Source organism: Pleuronectes platessa, chromosome 21 (genome assembly GCF_947347685.1).
Source record: "Pleuronectes platessa chromosome 21, fPlePla1.1, whole genome shotgun sequence".
In the NCBI taxonomy this organism is placed as follows: domain Eukaryota; kingdom Metazoa; phylum Chordata; class Actinopteri; order Pleuronectiformes; family Pleuronectidae; genus Pleuronectes; species Pleuronectes platessa.
Genome location: NC_070646.1, coordinates 2,619,878 through 2,643,301, shown reverse-complemented (window position 1 = coordinate 2,643,301; position 23,424 = coordinate 2,619,878). Strand labels below are relative to the sequence as shown.

Here is a 23,424-nt window from a genome sequence, read left to right as displayed (position 1 = left end):
AGGTTTTCAGTTTTGGTGTCTGATGTTCTGTGGATTTGGATTTATTGTTTTTCCACAAAAAAAAGGTGCAAATTGATGAGTCAAGTAAATATGAACATTGTGTGAGGTGAGACCGACATTAGAGCCCGACCGATATTCATTTCTGAAGCCGATACTGATATAGGGGAGTAAAACAATTGTTACGCTGATATATAGCTCCCAATATACTTTAAAAGGAAATGAAGATGCCGTTATCACACTCAAATTGTAATTGAGACGTGGTATTTGACACATTATTAAAAATAACAACTGGAACCAAATAAATATAACTAATTTCAGAACATTAATGCACATCCTTTCTGCATTATCCTGTAAAATAAAAAGCTTTCACATCGGCGCACATAAACGCAGACACCAATATGTTTGTGAAATACTCAAATCGACCATATCGACTGATATATCTGTCGGGCTCTAATACAGAAGTAATATCTCCTTTGGATGGTTGTTGGACAGTTTGTTGGGGATGGTGGTTGCCCTGCAGCCTGCCCCTGTCATGAAGCCAGAGGTGCAGATGGAAAAGATATTTCCAGCCCAAAGAAACGCGGCGTGTTATTCTCATTGACGGGTCTGTGGTGTTTTTGGCGTGTAGCTGAAACATGCAAGACAAACCCCTCCAGCCCACGTCCGTCCACGATGGCGACTGGAGAAGCTCCTGAGACGGAGTCAAATTCTAAATTGAAGGAAATCGGTGTGAGTTTTGCGTGGATGTGTAGGCGCAGCGGTGGAAGAGGGAGGGATGGGCGTCAGGAGGCGAGCTTCAGAGAGCGGCAGGGGAAACTCAGAACCCGCGGAGGACGACTCAAATTGGCAGCTAAATCTTGGCTCTTCACCCCCTGTCCTGTGATCTCACCCCCTCTCTGACGCTTCCCCTGTGCTTTTACTCTCTGTATATTGACACATATGTATGTATATTCTAACAACCGGGTTGCTGTCTTTGTACATAGTGTAGAAATGATGATATAAAAAAATTTAACTTTTTTAAGAAAACACAACCTAATTAAGCTAAACCTTTTATTTCAATTCCATGTAAAGTTTCTCTTTTCCAAATGACGTTTCTTCTTCTGTGTAGAGCAGAGATCCTGCTGACTGTGTACATGAATAAAGGATTTTAGAGATGTGATCTGACACCGGATTGATGACGTCATGGTGTCTCGACCTTGAGCGGCACAGACCTGAGGTGGAGCGGCGAGGCGTGCTGTGAGGGACGCAGGGTTCCTGATTAAGTCAATAGGATGAGGACAATTAAGGCATTACTGCTTTCACATGGACATGGGGTGACTCTTCACATGTCTAGTGTAAGGACCTATGTGTGTGTGTCTGTGTGTGTTGTGCTTGGTGAAGGGGGCTACACAAACTAAATAGTGCATGTTCTGTATTTCTAAGTGACTTTTCTGGGTAAAAGTTTCACTGGAATTGAATTTCTGCCGTTAAATGATCTTTGACCTCAGAGATTTCAAGTAATTTTGATTAAAAGCAACCAAAAGGCCCAGTTTTTATATTGTTCCCGAAGCTCAGTTCTCTTTAAAGCATCTGAATTTAGATCCCAAGTTCTGCAAAAACGAGGAATAAGGAGCCATCATGTCAAAGTCAATGTGGCTCAGGAGGCAGATGATGTGGGCGGGTGAAGCTGCAGAGAGTCAGTGGTAAAGAGGCCAAACTCTGAGCGGTATTTTTGTTGGACCAAATCACATAACCGGCGCTGAGCAGATAAGAAGCTTAATCGGCTTTAGATTAGCATGAGCCCCTCAGCCAGGTGAGCAGGTGATGTCCTACTGCAGGACTCACGTCACAGAGACAGAGAGACAGAGAGACAGCGAGACAGAGAGAGAGAGACAGAGAGACAGAGAGAGAGAGACAGAGAGACAGACACACAGACAGGAGAAAGTAAAGATCAGAGCAGGAAGAAGAAGCCTTTCAGGGAACAAACTGATTTGAGATAAAGACTTAAGATCGTTCTCACAAATAATGTTTAAAATGTGCAAACTGTGGAGTGAGAAGATCTTCAGAACCTTTGCTGAAATAAAAGTACTTGAATACAAGTAAAAAGCCCTGCATTAAAATAATACAGAGTAGTTTCCAAAGTAGAAGTACTCACTATTACTCCCTTTAATATAATGTGATTATCATAGACTTTCACGTTTAACTCGACAATGTTATCAAAAAGAAGACAGTGAGTACTAAACAATATCATATAACAGTACTGTATGATGCTTTATAAGCTACATACTTTTACTTGTGTATATATACACACAGCTGCTTCCATAATGACAACTCCCAAACTGAAGAAACCCTAATAAGCTGCAGGCGTCCTCCTGTGTGTCGACTGCATTCTGCTGCTCTCTGTTGGTAACTGCAGGAAACTAACTGAGACTCACACTGACTGTGAATCTACTCGAACTTCTCCCACTGGAATAATCCTATGTGAGGTTAGTATGGAAGAACACCAGGGCCAAACATAGTGACAAATTAAAAGAGGAAGTTTATCACTTTTTTTTTTATTTTAAGAAGAAAGCAGAACTAAGTCAGAAGAAGATTTCTGGTATTTTTTCTGGTATTTTGGGGATGAAGTTAAAATGTTGAGCAACCGACAGCTGAATGAGTTTCTTACTAAATCTGTTCAACGTCCAGTTACTGATTCTCACACGAAAAAGATCTGGAATCATCCTTTTTTATAAAACACTGAGGAACGACTTTAGATGTTTGATATACTCCTAAAACTTTAACTTTAATCTTTGTATTTCAAGTTCATTATCAACATTTTGACCTTATTCTTAATTAACAAAATCAAATAACAAACCTCTGATATAGTTCTGCTGTTTTCTTCACATTTTAACTTTATTCTCCAAATGCAAAATCCCCCTTTCCTTCCGCCTCACCCTGATCCTCAGCTGGTTCTCTTTTAAACTCTCTGTGACACTCCCTCTGCTCACAGCTCAACTTTTACTCTCTGCAGATGGAATCTATTTAGACTCCAAACATCTTCCAAACTTCCTCTGGGCTTCTGGCAAACTCTGTGACGTGCATCAAGACATCGGACCACTGAAGTCTGATCATCTGCAGTTACACTACGCGTCCATAAGAGGGTGTATTTCCACCGTCGATAATGTAACAGGGGTGTTCTCCCCATTGGAAAAACCTTCAAAGGACATTTATGACGAAGTCTTCATCAAAATATGAAAAGAAACAAACAATCATGTAGATTCATGTGTTGTGATGCATGAAGACACAAACAGAAAACATTTTACTGACACTGACGAGGAGCTTCAGAATCTTCCTGTAATAGCTAAACACAACAGATTGTAATTGAAAAAATAATCATTAATTGATTTATTGTTTGACTATTATAAGAGATTACTGAGCCTAAAACATTCTTAATTTAGAGTCATTTAAAACTGACTAATTGCATCATTGGAGAAATAAAACTTAGAAAAGTGTCATCTTCTTTAATCAATATTCAAAATTATGAATCTGTTGATTGACAAATTGATTAATCACATGACTTTTAAAGTACTACAGTAGATTTTTTAGAGTCTTTATGGGTAAAAATGGACAACATTAGGCGTTTAATAAAAAAACAATGCGTGCAGAATGTGACTAACGCTCATTACTTATGCACAAAGAATCTGCATTGATGAATACATGAGGAGCTGGATGAATTATTCAGGTTGATAATGAACACGCAAAGTGTGGCGTCTTCACGGTGGGCGGGTGAGTGACAGGTGCTCCGACATGAACTGAGGTTACCGGTCGACCTTGAGGTGGGAGCCAAAAGGTCAGGAGCACCGCCACGACTCAAATCTCACTTTACACTCGGCTGTGGGCTGAATAAATATGGCAGACAGAAAGAAAAGCAGAGACAGGGGCCGAGAGCGAGAGAGGGAGGCCCGTGACTGGTAGATGTGTGGCCTGCTCAGAGGGGCATTGTTGGAGCTATGAGAGGACAATGCACTACCCCCGCCCTGAATACTCGCCATACCAGCTGACCAGCCATTACCAACACTGCTGCCCCGTTACAATTCCTGCAGCTCAGACTCACACACACATACACACACACACACACACACACACACACACACACACTCTATCTCTGCATCCCACAATCATAAGTTTAGTCTCACTTTGTCTATAACAGTGAACAGAGGAGAGAAACCAGGTGGGAGGCCGGCTGTGACCAACAAAAGGCTAAAGTCAAGGCATGCATATTGTCTTGTGTGAGTCTGTGTGTGTGTGCGTGTGTGAGTGTGCACATGTGTGTGTGATTTACAGCGGGTTAACTTTAGATCCTAGCACCTATCTGTGCCTTCAGCAGCAGCAGCAGCAGCAGCAGCCGCCCTGTGAGGATGAACGCTCGGCTCACCCGTCTTATTATTTCAGGACGCTCGTCCACTAAAGTGCAAACTGAACAGGAGGAGTTCTCGTTGTGTAGATGTTGTGTTCAGAAGAAAAGATCAACACAACACCATGAAATCCTCCCTCTCAAGTTAAAGTGTGTTATTTGAGACCTGACTTGTAAATAAGAGTGTCGTCGACATATTGTATTAGCAGTAAAAGTTGCATTTAGTTTTATTATTTTTATTATTGATGCATTAATGTGTAACCAGCTTTTTACTGATTGTGCTAGAGTTCATTTAAACGGCTTCTTTTATTACTGATTGATGTCGTTTATTAAATTAATTAAGTGTCCCTTATGTATTTAAAGTCATTTTGTGTCTTGCTGTGTTTGTTTTTTGTGTCTCTTTGGGATTGTTTTTGTTAACTCTACTAGTTCAACATATCTGTGACTAGTTGACATCTTCAGTTGTCTACTTTTGAGCAATGACACTAAACAAAGTTGTGTTTCTTCTGGTGTGTTTTGTGTCTGTTTGTCGTAGTTGTGCCTCTGGTTGTGGTTGTGTTTTGTCTCTTTGCAGTTATTAATCATTCTGTTTGTCATTTTGTGTCTCGTCATGTTACTTTTCTGTCTCTTTGGGATGGTTCTTTTTCACCCTCGCAGGTTTCACATCTCTTTGTGGTTGTTGTGTGTTTCTCTGATGTGTGTTTTGTGTCTGTTGGTTGCAGTTTTGTTCCCGTTTTGTCTCTTTGTGGCACCTTAACAGTCATTTTGTGTCTTTTGGTGGATGTTTGGATTTTATTAAAATCCCTCGGTGGTGGACTTATGTTTCTTTGCAGTGGTTTTATATCACCCAGTGGTTATTTAGTGAGACGTTGTGGCTCCTTTGCATCTTGTTGTTATAGTTGTGAGTCTTTGTAGCCATTCAAAATCTATTTGTAGCAGTTTTGCGTCTCTTTGTAGTCGCCCAGTCCCGTTTTGGGGCTGTTTTGTTTGAACTCTGCGACTTTCAAACAAGATTTGTTAGGAGTCACTTCACACAGAGACCATGGGGCCTCTCTGACCTCTCAGCCCCTCCGACCCGGGCCTCAGTCTGATGTGAGGTGTTTATGATTCTTGTTTTAAGATCATACAGCTGCGGCGCCGGGGCCGTGCACGAGCAGATGTGGGGCAGTGGCAATAACAATATTTCCATCTGATGTGTTATAAAGTGAGTGAAAAGGGAAATTATCAAAAATTAATGCAACTTAGGTACAGCACACAGACAGACACACGTATACACAAACACACACACACACACACACACACACACACACACACACACACACACACACACACAAAACTCCATGACTTCAGAGGACATTACATTGACGTACATTCATCTCCCAGAGACTCACTTTAACTATAACCATATAGTTACTAACCTTAACCTAAACTTAACCTAAACTTCACCTAAAACTTAATGTGACCTTAAACCTTAACCTTACTTAACCTAACTTAACCTTAAAACATGTCTTTACCTTAAAATATAATGAGTAATGTTATGGGGACTTGCTTCTTGTCCCAATAATGTGACACACAAAAATACACACATACACACACACACACACACACACACTCACACGCACAGACACACATGCCTGTTGTAGAACAGGTGCACATACCTATGCAGAGCTGTTATATTGTAATGTGTCGGGTGTGTGTGTTGTGCGTGAGTGCGTGTCTGCGTGCGTGCGTGTGAGAGAGAGAGATGGGGGAGACGCGTTGTGGGGGGGGGGGATCTGTTGCGTGCACGAGCACGAGCCTCCTCCCCTCTGTGGCGGTGCGCGATCCCGCCAACCCACTCGTGCTGCTGTGGTACAGTGGTCATATGATCGGGAGTCGAACCCCGCTGCACAGACACCGACAGCCCGGCTGGACACAGGCGGAAGAACCGGGGCGGAGGACACGGTCACAGGGTCGAGCAGAAGCCGCTGGAGAAGTGCGTGGAGTCGGTCACAAGTGTCACAGCGAGCCCCCAGCTCCCTCCTGCGGGAAAGAAGTTTGTCAAACTCCACTCAGAGTCGCACAGTGGAGGGGGAACGATTCGGAAGAAGAAGGGGCCCCACGCACGAAATTAACCGAGGGACAGTCGACTTAACCGGGGCTGAGATTTGAGTTTCATCCGCCGGTGAGCGGGTCGTGGCCGGTCGGATCCCCACGGGCTCCTTGCATCGCTTGTCGGGGCGTTTCTAACTCTTTCCTCCCCTCTCTCCTCAAACCAAACTTAAAATTTATTTTCACCACCCTAACTTTCTCCCACCTGTCTGGGTGACCCACCCCGCTGAAGAGGAAGCCATGGTCGGGGAGACAGAGGTGAAGGAGAGACCCAAGTCCAACCCGGACTATCTCATGCAGCTGATGAACGACAGGAAGGTGATGAGCTCGCTGCCCAACTTCAGCGGCATCTTCACGCATCTGGAGCGGCTGCTGGACGAAGGTAAGCCGGCCTCCTGCTCCGGGAGGAACCCTCAGCACCTCCTCACACCACAGAGGGAGTAGATAAATTATGATTCAAATGATAATTAACAAAAATAACAGTAATTTATTTATTTATTGACTCACTGTGATGCAGATTCCATCCTAATTAAAAATAAATAAAGTAGTGATAAAGTAATAACTTGTTTTGTTTTAGGTTCACTTCCCAAAGCTGAGGCTGTAAATTCACAATCAATAACAAAAAAACTTAATTGGATTTCTCCATTGCCTTAAGTCACTATGTAATTTATTGAGAGCAGCAATCTCTCTCTCTCTCACACACACACACACACACACATACCAAAAGCCCTTCCCTCTCCCTCTCACTCACTCCCTGTCTCCATCACACACACACACACACACACACACACACCCAGTCAGTTGGTGATGGGAACAAACAGACAGTTGTTAGTCTTTCCCAGTGACCTAATGCGCAGGCTTATGTGAACGCTGCAGCCCATCCCCGAGCAGGAACGAGAGGGTGTCACTGTGTAAAGTATGTGACCCGAGGCTCCTCCAGGCACCAACCTCACCAGTCACCCTTCACTCGTTCATATCTAATATATTTCCTTTTGTGAACAGCTTTTTGAAATGACACAGACCCAGACCCCCCACCCCACTCCCTGTCTTCTTTAAAATGCCACATGTGTCCTCCTCTTTGGATGTCACTCTCCAGCTCTGGCTGCAGGCCCCGGCGAGGAGGCCTGTTGTTGCCTCTGTTTGTTGCACATCAGGATCCTGCCTCTGTGCCTCTGTGACAAGTCCCATGACGCAGCGAGGTCGCTCCTGCACCGGACGACCTCTGCGGCCTGACAAATAGATCGACTTAAAGCGTGTCTGCGGTTGTGTTCACGCCGACGACTCGCCTCACACACGATAACGTGACACCCACGGTCAGGGCGCCGCGCCGAGCCCAGTGTTTCAGCCTGGCTGGGTCTCCCGGCTGAGTTATGTGGACGAGGCACTCGGGCAGAAGGGCCAGAAAAAAGTTTGTGCAGGGGGTTAGTAATAAGAAAGGCTGCCACTCACACATATTGTTAGGTTGCGTGTTTGTTTGGCCTATAAATAAACCTATGACAGGTTGAAGTGTGAAGATAAGGCCGGCTACAGCTCACCCCTTTATCTTTCACCTCCTCTCCAGTCTCTTGTTCTTCTTTCACTTCTCATTTTCCTCCAGCGACTCGCTGTCTGTTCCAGCTGCAAAGACAAAAACCCTGCTTGCATGTGCAGATTATTTTGTGTTTGTGTGCTTATGTGTGTGTTTGTGTGTGTGTGTTTTATTTAATAGCCACTTTTCGCATGTTCACAGGTCAGAAGAGGTTATTAGAGGATCTTCGTCGTCACTGTAGCTGTGGCTGTAATTAAAGCGTCCTACTGTAGTTATTATGGTCAGACTTATCACTCTCCGAGCAGGGAGACGTGGCTGTCAGCGAGCTGAGGTCAGATGATATTTGTGCCCCAAGGCAGTTATTCTCTTCAGTGTGTGTTGTGTGCGTGCGTGGGGGAGTTGAAACCCGGCCGTCCGCGTGTGCGTGTGTGTCGCGTTTGTGTTTGTGGTGGTGCAGTAGTCGGTTATTATTGTGCTAGCGTGTCATTACAAAGGCATCAGAGGTTAGGATCGGTCATTGAGACAACCCTAAACAAACACACACGGGCAGACACCGTCTCATTTGTGATGGCGCTCCTCCTGAACCAAGAACTAAGAAACTGAACTCAATGACAAAAATCAGCTAATTAAAGTGATGAAACCGGGAAAGCAAACTTTACCATTTACTCTAATACTACTCTGATAATTACAGATTATTATGAGGGGTTTTCATGCTTTCTAGAGATGCAACAATCGATAAATTAATTAATCTGGACAAATTAATTAACAGATAATCAGATAAATCACGATTCTCCTGTGTGAACATTTGTCTTTTTCAGTTTTCAATTTCCTCAAAATAAGACGTAAGAAGACGGCGGCTCGGACTAACTCTCACCTCTGGCATTTTACAGACCTGTTGATTAACGATTTATCGATAACAAAAATAAGGCCAAATGCGCTCAGTGACACTTCTGTTTGGCGGTTGAATAACTCTCCTGCGCCACAAAACTTCATGAACACTGGTGGGTGGAGGAGTAGGTCCCCCCCCCCCACAGACACACACACAAACATGTATGTTCTTCACTCACGTAATTTACAGTGTGTGTGAGTGACTGCTGGAGAACGAAATAAAAAGAGAGATATGATCAGTAATAAACGAGCCCCGGCTGCAAAGCATTCGCTGCTTAGATTCTACACCGCGGTGCAGAATGCCTCTGCCTGTCTCACTGTCTCATTTGGAGCCTCCTGTAACTCCGGTGACAGTGAGTCATCGTCCCTTAAAAAACGGATGGTGTAAAGAAATGTGAAACGTCCCCACAAGTCCAGTCCCCCCTCTGTGGACATTTTCTTGGACGTCCTCATGTCGATGTGCTCAACTCTTTTTTTTTGTGTGTCTCTCCGTCTTCCTAGAAATCGGCCGGGTACGCAAGGACATGTACAACGACACGCTGAACGGCGGCATGTTCAACGGGCGGGACATGGAGGAGCTGCCCGAAGCCATCGGCCCCGTGGCTCAGCTGCAGGAGAAGCTCTACGTGCCGGTCAAGGAGTACCCCGACGTGAGTGAACAAATCCCTGACCTCTGACCTTTCCCAAGAGTTACTGTTTACTTTTTATCTCCTCTTGGCTGCAGAAGAGTCCCACTTTTAATCCCAGGCACCTTCTATCTAAAAGCTGCTTTCACTCTTGAGAACATCTGTGATCAAACCCCATTGTGTCATCGAGACTTGAAGTAGATCAATGAAGTTTCATTTCAATACGCAATATTTTCACTTTCATTTCTCGAAATGTGAGAAAAGTTTAAGCATCAAATTTACTATTAAATATTTTTAAGAGCTTTGAAAAGTGGATTAAGTTTATTAACCCCCAACATTGAGTCCAGTGTGATGAGTTCACCATCCCTGCTCACGCCAAGTACAGTTAAGCGCTTCGTTAGTATGGAAGAGTTGCGTTGATCCACGTTAAATGGCTCACATGACCTTCTACGTGCATCAGCTCGCCAATCACCGAATACAATGACAGGCTGTCCTCACTCACATGACAGGAGACTAACAGGACACCGCACGAGCACACGCACAAGCAAAGAGAAACACACGCACACACACACACACACACACACACTTACACTGCAGTGCGCTGGAAAACTGTTGAGATCAGGGTTAAATTTAGAGAGCAGTTCCTCTATCTGGGTTTGTGTGTGTGTTGTTTCGGGAGTCGAGGGTCGTACCCGGAGTGTGGCGCAACTCCGACAGAAGAAGTGAACATCAGGGTTAAACTCGGTTGAGGATTAAAGGAGGAAGGTGCTGAACAAAATGTATGAGAGGACTGTATGACGGAGACAAGGAGTGTGGTAAAAAAAACAAAAAACACACACACACACACACAGAGGAGCAGCTGTCTAGTTAATCACTCAGTCTTAGTGACAGATAAGGTTAAGAGAACGTCGCTGTCCTGTCATACCACCGGCACCAGCCAGCACCCATATTATGAGCTATTCCTGTCTCTCCTCGTAACACACACACAAACACACACATCACTTCAAAGCCACACACTCACAGCCCGTGTAATCATACACACACACATTGTCAAAACCATAACGTCTCTCCTCACCTCTGTTTATTTCTAATGAGTGTGTTTTGCTCCTTTTTCTCGTGCAGTTCAACTTCGTCGGGAGGATCCTGGGCCCTCGAGGACTCACGGCCAAACAACTGGAGGCAGAGACCGGATGCAAGATTATGGTGCGAGGGAAGGGCTCGATGAGAGACAAGAAGAAGGTACACATGCCAGGAGCACACACACACAAACACACACACACACAGAAAGACACAAGATTCATGCTAACACCTGATCATTGCCTGGTTGAGACAGCTCTCTTTGTACGGCTCTCTTGTAGCCGCAAGATCGTCTCTTGCAAGTTCACGTAACATTTATTCGGTTAAAAGTTTGACCTACTTTTGAAATGTTCTCAGTGTTTAGAAGGAGTTTTTCCCGATACAGATAAAAGCATCTGAAGTGCCTGAGATACTGCTGAATCTTCCAGGTCAGGGATCAGTGAGTAGGGGAATCAACGCACTAGTTTGATACAAGGTCACAGATAAAACTGCAATTTTCTTTTTACCCATTTACAACATTTCACGCTTCAGAGTCCCACAAGTAACACAAGTGTACCGTATGCTAGACATCAGTTTTGAGCTATTTAAAAGAACTCCTTCTTGTTTATTTATTTGTCTTCTTGGTATCAACCGATATGCAAAGTCCAAGTATCAGAATCAGAATCAGGGAAGACAACAATGGTATCAGAACATCTCTAGAATAAGATCCAGCTTAGCTCAGTTCAAAGATTGTAATCAGGGGATCAGAGAGTTACGTCTCGTCTATATTCCCAACGTGTCCACAGTAACAACAAGGGAACAGTCTCTTACATAAAAAACACAATGAAATCACAATTTTTCTTTTAAACTTCCATCAGTTCTGTGTACAAATTAAAGAAATCCGATATAACGTGTTATTTTGTGAGTTTTACAAAGTGTTAGCGAGGTGGATTTTGACAGATGAGCCCTTTCAACCGGTGTCCAGACCTTATGCTAAGCTAAGCTATTAGCTTCCTATTTCCTATACAGTTTCAATCTTTTCATCTAACTCTCACCAAGAAAGAGATTAATCACATTTAAACAAATTTCAATCCTCCCCTTCCGATGGTTCTTAATCTTTTTAACTCTTTTACTGGTTTCCACTCAGTGTGTGGTTTAGACCGGTCGTCCATCAGACTGAACAACATCTAAAATGTTTGTCAAAGTCACATGTGCTTTAAATTGATCGAACTTTGAGACTCAGCAGCAAAAAAAACTGAAATAAAAGAGGACACGATGTCCGGAAGCATTTGAGACTTTCAGCCTGAATAGAATTCAATGGGAGTCGGCAGCCTGGCAAATAACTGTCAGAGCAGTTCACAGGTTTAAAAACCTATCTATCTATCTATCTATCTATCTATCTATCTATCTCTCCCTATCTCTATCATCTTTCTCTCTCTCTTTCTTTTTCTTTTTCTCTTTCTGCATTTCTCCCTCTCTCCCTCTCTCTGTCTCTCCTTCTTTCTATCTATCTATCCGTCCTTGGTCAACATTGAGTTTTTGGTTCTCAGTTTTTCCTCCTGTCCCGGTGTTCCGTCCATCTGTCCTCCCTTCCTCTCCCCTGGTGTCCGCTGTTGGACGGAGTCTTCTCAAGCTTTCCAAACGGCAGGTGGAGCAAGTCCAGCATTCCTCCACCCCCCCACCCACCTCTCTCTCTCTCTCTCTCTCTCTCTCTCTCTCTCTCTGTCTCTCTCTCTCTGTTTCTCCAGAACATTCCCTACCCCGCACGCCCCTCAGAGACACACACAGACACACACAGAGACAGAGAGGAAGGAAAACAGAGACACAGTGGGAGGCGAGAGGGGGAGAAGAGAGATGTTGACTTTCAGGGTTCTTCAAAATGTTATAGTACGTCTCACTTGACAAAACACCCACGAACCTCCAGCACACCACGCTGAGGTGGAGGGATTCATAACAGGCTCCGAATAACAGTTGTTTTCATTAGAGATTAATGTATTGATCTCTTTTTTTTTTGCATATGTGGCAGCTCCGTACTCCTACTTAAAGGAAAAGTTTTGGAAAAACCTTAATTTGCTTTCTTGTTAAAGACTGCGATGAGAGGATCAATGCCGCTCTAACTACTTACTTTTTTATAGGAAGTTATAATACAGGAGATGGTTACCTTAGCTTAGCATGAAGGGTCAAAGCGACAGGTCAAAAAGAAGTTTCGTCAACGTAAAGGTCAGGAAATGCTGGAACAGAACTAGTTCATAAGCCCCACTGTCCGACCAAGTTGGAAAAGTGAAAAACTAAAAACCAATCATTGTAAACAGGAAGTCGTTCCTAGTTTTGAATTCTCGAGTTTGACATTACGTCCGGCACCATCTTGATTTTGTCTTTTAAATCAGAAGTAATCAGGCTGCACGCCCACCTGCACCTGCCACCTGCACCCATTGGACGGTACTAGCTGTCAATCGCACAGTATCCATGCCCCAATGCATGCAGTGACTTTCTTGTAAACTTCTATAGAAATAAACTTACTTTGCAACAAGTGGAGTCGCCCCCTGATGGTCAGTTGAGAGAATACGGGTGTCAATACCTTCCGTATTGGCTTCACTTTCTGGACTCGAGTCTACGTCCATTTGTATGTACAGTCTGGCATTCACTTTCTGGACTCAAGAGTCTACGTCCATTTTTTTGTACAGTCTGGCAACACATATACAAAATGAAAAGTGAGTGAAAATTGTAGAAATGATGACCACGCCCGTTTCTTTTCAATCATCACAAAAGCAGCTCTGAAGAAGCTAACTTGCATCTTTAGTCCCCAGTTTGTCATTTTCATCCTTTATTTTTGTACTTATCAAATAAACAAGATGTAATATGTAGATTAGTGATGTTTTGAGATGCATAGCCAAGGAGAGCTATTTCCAGTGTAGCTTTTAAGCTAGGCTAAGCTAAGGTAGCCTACCGGTCTCCTGCCTGGTCATCGATCAGAACAAATAAGCAAAAACCACGGCCGCCATCTTATTTTAGCCATGTTGGAATGTTAGAATTTACTAATTAACTCTAATAAATATTAGTGGCTGACAACACAAATAGATCCATGTCACAAGCTCTCACAGTCTGAATGGAATCTTTTCAGATCGCTCAATTTGTCTGATGAACTTTCAAACTAAAATATAACAGTGACCTGAAATAGAGAAAAGCAGCGAATCCAGCTCCTGTTAGAGTTTTTACTTTAAATGTGAAAGTTATTTAATCCACCAAATCCCATGTGTGATCACAAGGACATGTTTCTTCATTCGAATAAAAGGAAAGAAGGGTCAGTAGTTCATAGTTTTACTTGATGACTACTTACAAAACAACTATTTCTTTATACTGCTCACATTGACATTGACATTGAATGAATAAATATGAATTGATGAATACATAAATCCCTCCTGTGTTAGTTTTGATAGAAAGAATCTCAGTGCAGAACCTTCAGTAAACCCGTGTAAGCACTGAAGAGCCCCACGTTTTTTTTATCAAGAGTGCGATGATGCTTTTCAAAGCTGCGTTACACAACCTTGAGACTTGTGAGTCTGTGTGTGTGTTTGTGTGAGTTTTTTTTTTTTGAGGCCGATCCAAGAGCCGAAGCCAAAAAGGAGAAGAAAAGCGAAATCCTGTTTCAGTCATGGGCCGAGGCTGCGTGCTGCATTCAAAGTCGAGCTGCTTTTGAAACTGTTTGTGCGTTTCAGGAGGAGATGAACCGAGGGAAGCCCAACTGGGAGCACCTGAGCGAGGACCTCCACGTCCTGATCACAGTGGAGGACACACACAACCGGGCCAAGATCAAGCTCCAGCGGGCCATCACCGAGGTCAAGAAACTTCTCGTGCCCGCTGTGAGTATCTGTCCCAAAAAACAAACCCCCCTATCCCAACAACAGCGTCGGATATCACAGGCCGGACTGATGGAAGAGCTGTGTGTGACTGGATGAGGGTTCACTGTGTTGGTATGCATGGAAGGGGGAAGGGGATCATCGGTCCAAAAAAAGTGTGTGTGTGTGTGTGTGTGTGTGTGTTTGTGTCCTTTTTGTGTTTTTGTGTGTGTGTGTCTCTGTGTGTATGAGAGTGAGTATGTGTAAGGAGTTAGGGTAATTAGGGTACACACATAAAGGGGGTTTCCATGGTAACCCCGGGATGTTTGAAAGGCTGAGGGAATGAATGGAGAGTCTGTTCACTCGTTCTCCCCACTCCATCACTCCTTTCACTTGTTCACAACTCACTTCATTCCCAACTACTGGCTACAGTACTCCTTTTTCCTCTCCGCTTTTTTTTTTTTTTTTTTGTCTTGTTGTCCACACAAGAGGACATTTTGATTGCGCTCCTCAACATTTCTCACATTCTCCGGAGCCCACCTACCTCCCCCCCCCACACAGCCACACATACATACATGAAAACATAATGACAAATTGAAAATTGGCATATAGACGACCTCACACTCTCTCAACATTACCCCCCGAGTGACACACAAGCACACATAACACATATTTTGAAATCACAAGACTATTCTCTCCCCCCCCCCCCCCCCCCCCCGCATTATTTCCAACAATAGAAACAGACTGAAAGGATCAGCAGGGTGATTTCTATTGCAGCAATCAGCCGTCACTTCCCGCTTCAATCACAACCTCGGTCCTGGTTGTAGGAAGTGACTGCAGGCAATCAGGAGCTTGAACCCCCCCCCCCCCTGTTAATCTATGTTTGTGCATGTGTGAGTGTGAGTGTGAGAGTGTGTGTGGCTGTTAAAGTTAATGATGTGTGTTAGTTTAACCCCAACGACCTTGCTCACCAACTGTAAATCAGTCAAGCTTCTCACCGAGCGGTAACAGGAGCTAAGAAGCTAACGTGTGTGACACCGAATATGTCCCGTGTGGTAGAGCGGCCGCGGCCAACAAGGTCCGTTCAACTCCACTGCAGACGTTTCAGAAAGAAAAAGAAAAACCTTTTGAAATCATAATCTAATCATAATTATTCCCAGTGTATTGTGCCGTCGGATGACTCAGTGACCGGCCGCTCACAAGAATGAGTTGATTCAAGCGGCTGAATGACCGTCCCTGTGCTGCTGTGCTTGTGTTGGTGCAGGCTGAGGGGGAGGACAACCTGAAGAAAATGCAGTTGATGGAGCTCGCCATTCTCAACGGAACCTACAGAGACGCCAATGTCAAAATGCGTAAGGATGACATCACAGTTAGCATGTGTAGGAGGGTCTGTGGGTGACAAAGGAGGGCTCTCGGTACAGGAGTCCACTGTATATACGAACAATGCCTCTGTTTCCTTTTGTTAAATAGACTGTTTGTCCTCTCTTCTTCTTCCCTGTCTGTTGCTCTGTGTGCGCTGGCGTGTGGGGGGGCGTGTGCATACTTGCGATATCGCATGTTCTTGCGCCGCGCAGCCACCGCCGCCTTCCAACTAGGGAACCCTCAGGCGCCTCGGATCATCACAGGCCCGACGTCCGTCCTGCCTCAAGGCATGCGCAACCCCGCCCCCGTCAACACACAGACCCTCATGCCCCTGCTCCGTCAGATCCAGAGCTCCGCCCTCGTGCCGGGAGGCAATCAGCACCCGGCGCTGGTGCAGCAAGGGCCCGAGTCCGGGATCATCTACACGCCCTACGACTACCCCTACACACTCACGCCCTCCATATTGGAATACCCGATGGACTCAACTGGAGTATTAGGTATGTCACCTCAAAAGTCCATCACTGTCATAAATAGTCAATGGATGTATTGTGAGAACTGGATACTGAGCCCCAGAAGTGACTCGTAAAAAATGTGCTTTTCTAGAGTCTGGGTTAGTTTTACAAACTTTAATCTTCACGGTTCAAATCGTCAATCACTCGTAATTGATCACAGTAATTTATTGCTTCCGTGAACACGATTTGCGTCTAAGTTACATATATTTCACCTTTAAAACCACTGATCTGCATTCATTTTGTGGCAGATTTGTGCGAATAACTAGCAAATATTTTCTCTCTCCCTCTATCTCAGGACGTTACATCTATTTCCAAAACAACAGGTTGGTGTTGACTTGAATATTTTTTGAATAAAGTACATTTAAAGAAACTTTTTATCGCAGTGTTACAGAAAGTCAGAAATAACCCAACCTCGATCTGTCCCCTGATCTGGATCCAGAACAGACTTTAATGCATTCTTACCTGATTACATCGTCCTCTAAGTATAACTGTAACGCGTCCTGTAGTTTTTGCATAATCCTGCTGACAAACAATCCGATGTATTAGAACTCAACTCAAACCCAGACAGTAAAAAACATATATGAGGAGCGCTCGAGGCGTCGGAGGTGATTTTTATCGATGGAACATTCTGGTCGCTGTATCCAGCTCTCGTAATACATCCACGGTACATACAGCTGGATGCAGAAGCTCATTGCTGGGCTAACAGTCTCTTCTCCCTGTGTTTTTGCAGGTATGGCTTTCCCAACCAAAGGCTAAGCGATAGCAGCCCTTCCTAGCACACACACGGACTGGCTTGCAGAGAGACCCCCCCCCCCCCCCACCCCACTCAAAAAAAACAACATGCTTGTCCCGCAGAGCAAACGCTCAGAGTCGTACTTTTAGAACGACAGGTTCCTCGACAGTCATTCAGTAGTCAAGTGTCCATTCCTGTTAATTTCCTCTTTGTATTAGCAGACTAGTGTTGTGGTGTGACAGCTACTTAACGTTTTTTAATAGTCCAGCTTCCGCTTATAATTTTAACACATTTTTAGTGAGCCCGTAGATATGTTAGCGCTGCTGTTTGTGATTTAATATATGTTAAAGCTTATTTTGATCACAGAGCTATAGAGTGACTTTACTTACAGCCGATGTTGAATCTACTAGTGAAGCCTAGTCAGAGATTAGCGGTTTGGATTAATATTTTCTTTTAGGTAAAACAGAAGACCACAAAACAACGAAGAACAAAAATTCCGTCTCTTATAATCGAGACGTCTTTATTTTTGCTAATTTTTTCACCTTCAGCCTTGAACACTTTGTAAATTCCTGGTTTCACTGATGTTGGTGCCATGGGTGGACTTGTTTGATGTCTTTCTGATGAGTAACCGTCTGTGTTCTGTTTTGGCGATTTGTCAATGGCTGTTAGCAGGTGCCATGACCACTAAGGTACGACGCCACGACAAGAGAATCCATCCTTACCAAAGGGTAGTGACCACAGACAGAGGTTAGTTAGCTCACCAGCCACTTTATGTGTACGTGTGTGTGTGTGTGCGTGTGTGTTAGCGTGTGTGCATGCAGACCAATGGACCAATTTCAGTTTACATGTGTCTGTAATACGGCATGCCATAAAAAAAAAAAAAGAAGAAGTAACTGTATCCGATGAAAATGGTCACACGCTGAAGCAGCTTCGGTGTAAAATGTGAAACAGTGTTTGTTGCAGTGGAAAGTGAAGTGAGTGAGCAGATTGGGAGGAACCATGTTAGAGGTCACGGCTGCAGCGGTTATCTGTGCTCGCCTGGTAGATAAACTGGACGGCCTCGCACGCCGGGACCCTCTCAATTAGAATGGATCGCTCCGTTCATGTGACTCGGTCCTTGTGACTCCGGATTTGGAGTCCTCTCTCGGAAACTTTTTTTTTTTTCTACCTTTTTGTTGTTGTTTATCTCCTCATTACTTCTTTTTAACCCTACGAATACTGTGGGAAGTTTTTATTTATACCCAATTCATTCCAGTAGACTTCCACAAATGTTTCTTTTTTTTATTATTATTATTATGAATTAAATCCTGTGTTGTGCCCAATGACTATATGACACTTAAAGTAACAGTGATTGTCTTGTTCTGAAGGTCATTCAATTCAACATGATCTTCGGTTTTTACTACTAAAACACAGCGTGTGATAACTACTGAAGTCTGTGTTACAAGCTCTTTTGTATGAGATACTGTTGTTTGTGGTCTTATCAGTCGCCCACTGGACTTGATCATTGGGGCTGTTTACATCTTTCATATATTTCCTAGCCAGAGTGGTGCTGTTACCATGTATTTAGCTGCAAAATAAATTTGTATATAGGGATTTTAAGGATTTAAGTGCTTATATGAAGCTTATGGAACAAGATCGCTTGGAAATACTTGTAGTATTTTTTTTAGGTTTTTTTAGTTTGTACATTTTTTTTTATTTTTGTTTGTATGGTATGCTTTTTATAGATGAAGTGTCTCCATGTAAACTTCAAACTTTATTCAAAGTGTGTAGCTACTACTGTTTTAGTCACCGCGACGGTGGCAGTGAAGGCAGTGTTATACTCTGTGTATTTAAGACGAGGCGACCTTCTCGATTCTCGCGCCCTCGTGACTGTGTTATGCAATAGAAATGGACTAGCTAGCTACAATGTGTGTGTGTGTGCGTGTGTGCGAGCGGTGGCGCTCCTGTTGTACACAATGGACAAAAAACACTAAAAGGCAATAAAGATGACTATTGAAGAAAAAAAAACTCAAAAGAAAACCAAAGCCTCTAAATTCTTGTAGCTAGTCTGTCTACTGTTAAATTGTCTTTCTAAAATCACCATCTCTTAACCTCTCATCGCCGGCTCTCACGGCGCCTCTTTGCTGACTCTAGCCATTAGCCGCTCTTTCTAATCCCTCATGGCAAACTGATCAAAACCATAATCAATAATCAGTTGCTGTTAATCACCAAGATCTTCCCTCTCCCGCTAAACAATACCTCCACTTGTCAGTTAAGCCAAAGTATTTCTGAGGCCCAGACACTTTTCTTTGGACGTAAAAGGTCAGTCTGTCACCCACACGGAACCCATGCTGTCTCCCTCTCTGTCCATGGTTTCACTGTCTGTCTGTGCTAGACGTAGCCCAGCTAGCATGAGTAGTATCACTATAGCAGCGGTCACGGCAGAGGCGGAGTCGTCTCCTTTCGAACTTAACCCTTCAAACGCCTTCATGAGCGCGTGCTCGCCGCAAACCGCCCGTTCCGAGCATCAACACCTGAGCTGATGTGAGTCCCTGGAACGGCTGCGCAGGCTCGTGAAGGTGTTTGCGGCTCTTATGTAATCCCCCTCATGCTGTGTGACTGCCGTAGATCTGCCTTGTTGTCATCCTGACGCCACTAGCTGACACTAATCTCTCTTCTATCTTTTTTCTTTTTATGTCCCCTTCATGTGCCCTTTTGTTTCCTTTCCACGTCTTGTCCGTCTCTGTCTGTCTAACTCTAGCTGCCACGGCAACTAACCCATGACCCCTTGACCTTCTGACATTTCCGCCCACTGATGACCCGCCCACCTCTGCCTGCTGGCGCGCTCATTGGCCCGCGGCCCCCACCACTCCCTCAGCTCAGCCAACCGGAGGCCGGCACATTGGGAACAGCCCGGCTGCTACTGTCTTAACCGACCAACCAGACGACAGCGATCATGGGACTAAACCTCAGGACCACGCCCATCACCAAGTCCTAACTTAAACTTTACCAAGTGTGCCTTCCTTAAGAAACTCCAAAGCCAGTCGATGAATTTTTTTATATAACAGGTTAAAACCCAAGTCTCTGCCCCAAGTCGACTTTATAGGAGACGGGCCCTAACCTGGTGAAGGCCCATTAAACTAAACCTGAGCTGTGCCAAACTGTCTGTGAGCTCCTCGACCTTCAGTCCATGTCAGGCAATAATAATGACTCTATTAATAACTATACTGATAATGATCGTAATTTTTCTTATCCAGCACCCCCCCCCCCCTATATAAACACTAAACTGAAGGGGACATGTTAAGTCTCTTTCCTCAATGGGCACCTCGCACTTTTTTACACTAATTGCTTGTTTCTTTTCGGCCCAACGTGCATAAAACGGTGATTGGTGTTGAAATGGTTCATATATCAACAAGCTTTCCTTTTGTAATGTTACACCAAACCCGGAAGGGGACATTTTCTGCTGCATTTTCCATATTTGAAAAGAGAAGAAACGCGACAGGTGCTCGGCGAGGAAAAGTGGAAGAACTTCAAAATCCAAAATGTCGAAGTATCTCTGAGTGTTTTGTTTTTTTAACCAGGCGACTCGGTATAAATGCGGAGCCTGTACAGTGCAGTCACCAGCACACAGAGGGGGGGGTCGCCCTTCTTTTGTCTGAATCTCCAGGACTGTAACACAGCGATGCCTTTAGCCTTGTTCACACTACAGTATTGTCTGAGCTTGAACAACAGTGCCTTTATTTATTCAGCGCCACGGAACAATGTTACACCTAAATCTTTTATCACCGCGCCGCTGCGTTGTGCCCAGCATGAAATCATTGTCATTTTTTTGGGGGGTGTATGCAGATTAATTAGCGCTGCAGGAAACGTGTCACGGCTTAATCATCGTTTAAGTTTTTTTTTTTATGGCTTCACATCCAGAACCACTCAATTCAGATTTAAGAGCCAAAAAAAAAAAAGCCGGCGGCTCATTTGAATTAGACGTGCGATGCAGTAGAGAAGCTGAGATGTTGATGTGAGGTGTGGATGCCTCCGGAGAACAGTGTTAAAGTTTGTGTTAAAGTTTGTTTGTTTATTTGGCTCGTTGTTTTGTTAGATGAAGTCGTCCATATATACGTATACAGTATATTTTTGCATGTGTATCCGCTTTTTCTCCCCCCCCCCCCCCCCCCCCCCAGTGGGTGTGGTGCACTTTTTACAAACACAAGCCAACTGGTGCCTTGAAACAAAAAGACAACAACAAACCCACAAAATGCCGTAACATCTGTAACAAGTTTATAATGTATTTTTATATTTTATTTTGTACATGACAATAACATTAAACAAACTTTTCAGATAAGAAACACCATGCCTTATTACGGAGAATAATTTGACGAGTACAAATATCCTTCATGTGTCATTTGCAGTCATTCTCAGTGTGTGGGGGGGGGAACTGAAGTCTGATGTTCTCTGTTTTAACTCCTCTGAGATCTGCGTCGCTTGCCTCCTGTGCCTTCTGTATCCTATACATGTGACAATTAACAGTGGTGTACAACTTTAATCTACTCTCCAAGTGTAGGTTACTAACTGTTACCACTCCTGTGATTATTAACCACTTTAATGAGATCTGTCTCTGCTTTGGATTCCTGCTGTCTAAAAAAAAAATTGGAAAAATTTGTGTGTTGGGACAATGAACGTTTTAACTTTTTAAGTTATCTGAGCAGGAATAACTCTTTGTACACTATTAAACTCATAGTTGTAAAACTAACCAAAACTTTGTCGCTTTTTCTCTGCAGCTCTTAATTATGCAAATCAGCTTCCTTTCTGCATACTAATCACCAAACACTCCTTAGACACAGAGGAACCGGCAACACAAAAAGCCACGGCGGATACTTCGGACAAAATGCAGGGAAAAGGCCACAACATGTTTTTTTCCCATTGGCTTCTTTTGCTTCCTCTGCTTTTTAAGTGGACATTACAGACATTGATGTGTGCAATAAGAGAACAAAACACACCCAACTCACCATGGTTCCTCAGAGGCATGCGCATGTATAACAGAGAAAAAGAAAGGAGGAAAGGGGGGGGGGGGTTCAGGTTTTTGGAGGAGTAGATGGCTTGGGAATTGAAGGGAAATTGATTGCGCAAGCTCGCCCTCAAACATCTGCAGAGTAAATATTGCAAAAGCATCGAGTCCCTGACGTCTCTGCAAACCTACAGCTAATAACCTACATGTGTCATTGCAGCTACGTTTGTTTTTTTAATCACACTTTTTTTCAGTTCTCAGGGTGCACTGAATGAAAGTGAAAAACACAAAGAGGGCCATTTGACACTTGAAGTTAAAAGCTAAATCTTCCCTTTAAACAACACATTTCAAGTTTTCTCACACTCTCACACACATACACACACAAAGGGGAGAAAAAAGAAGAAGGGAGAATCACATGGGGGTTTCCGTGGTTAATGCAGCAGTGGGTGGCTCATTCGTCCTCTCCCTGCCCTTCCTGCTTCCATTGTGGAGTTGTTGGGGTGATATTGAACTTCAGGCTTGGAGTTGAGCCTGCGCCTCGGCCTCAACCCCAGCCCCTTGATCACAGAGAGAGAGAGAGAGAGAGAGGGAGGGATAGAGAGAGAGAGGACAGAATGTGACCGCAGCTGACAATCCTCTGGACAGGAAGAAGCCAGAGTGGAAGATAGCAAAAAAGAGAGAGAGAGAGAGAGAATGCAAAATAAATAAGTTGTGGAGAGGGATGGGTGGTGGTCCGTGCGTGTGCGTCTGAATGGGTGTGTACTCCTTTCTCTGTTTTTCCTATTTCTAAATCAAGTTTTGCATTTTTCCTCTGGTATGAAACACTCTTCAAGCATCTGGAAATGCATTCTGCAGTCAGCTCTCTCACAATTTGCTTAGACTGGGGCCCAGAGCTCCCAGCGCCTTCAAATCCCAATGTGTGTGCATGGGCGTGTGCGACCAGAGAAGACAGGTTGATTTACATTGCTATGTATGCACGGCGTTCTCCACTTAATGAACAGCTCCAGATTTTTTCCCGCTAGCTCGGTAAATATTTGATGACCGAGCAGCAGTGTAATGATTTTAGCCGAGTGACAGCGGCTGGAGTCTCATGAGCTGCAGGGAAACGGCTCAAAAGTTGTATTTCAAAACCCCTCTCTCTCTCTCTCTCTCTCTCTCTCTCTCTCTCACTCTCTCTCACTCTCTCTCTCTCTCTCTCTTGTCCTCTTCCCATGTAAATAAGGCCAACTCCCCCTAACTCCACACACCCCTCCGAGGCAGTTTAAAGACCCAACACTGTCTTCCTGTCTCCTTGACTACTGGCATACACTGGGGTCCTGTCGAGGCCTCTCTGTCTTTTGTGTTTGGGAGCTCAGAGAGACAGAACGAAAGAAAGAGAGCGAGGGAGGAGAGGAAGGAGAGGATGAAAACAAGAGTCGCTGAAAAAAAAGATAACA

General features: G+C 44.1%; 2 protein-coding genes across 4 annotated transcripts in view; both read left to right on the top strand.

Annotated features, from left to right (window-relative positions):
- The window catches only part of prph2a (peripherin 2a (retinal degeneration, slow)), a 7,005-nt gene extending 2,576 nt beyond the window's left edge, over positions 1–4,429 (top strand). The window contains 1 exon segment of the mRNA XM_053414334.1: positions 4,346–4,429. Within this exon segment, the coding sequence (XP_053270309.1) occupies positions 4,346–4,429 (84 nt within the window).
- Positions 4,430–6,207: 1,778 nt separating this feature from the next.
- qki2 (QKI, KH domain containing, RNA binding 2) lies at positions 6,208–18,600 on the top strand. Of its 3 annotated transcripts, none has more exons than XM_053414115.1 (7): positions 6,208–6,848; positions 9,384–9,532; positions 10,631–10,747; positions 14,281–14,424; positions 15,665–15,752; positions 15,975–16,259; positions 17,005–18,600. In XM_053414115.1, exons 1-7 carry the CDS (start codon positions 6,707–6,709, stop codon positions 17,028–17,030), a joined length of 951 nt encoding a protein of 316 aa, XP_053270090.1. In that variant the 5' UTR covers positions 6,208–6,706; the 3' UTR covers positions 17,031–18,600. The 3 variants fall into 3 exon arrangements, with proteins under 3 accessions (XP_053270090.1, XP_053270089.1, XP_053270088.1); XM_053414114.1 differs by having other exon boundaries at positions 16,981–18,600; XM_053414113.1 differs by having other exon boundaries at positions 15,975–18,600.
- Positions 18,601–23,424: the final 4,824 nt, after the last annotated feature.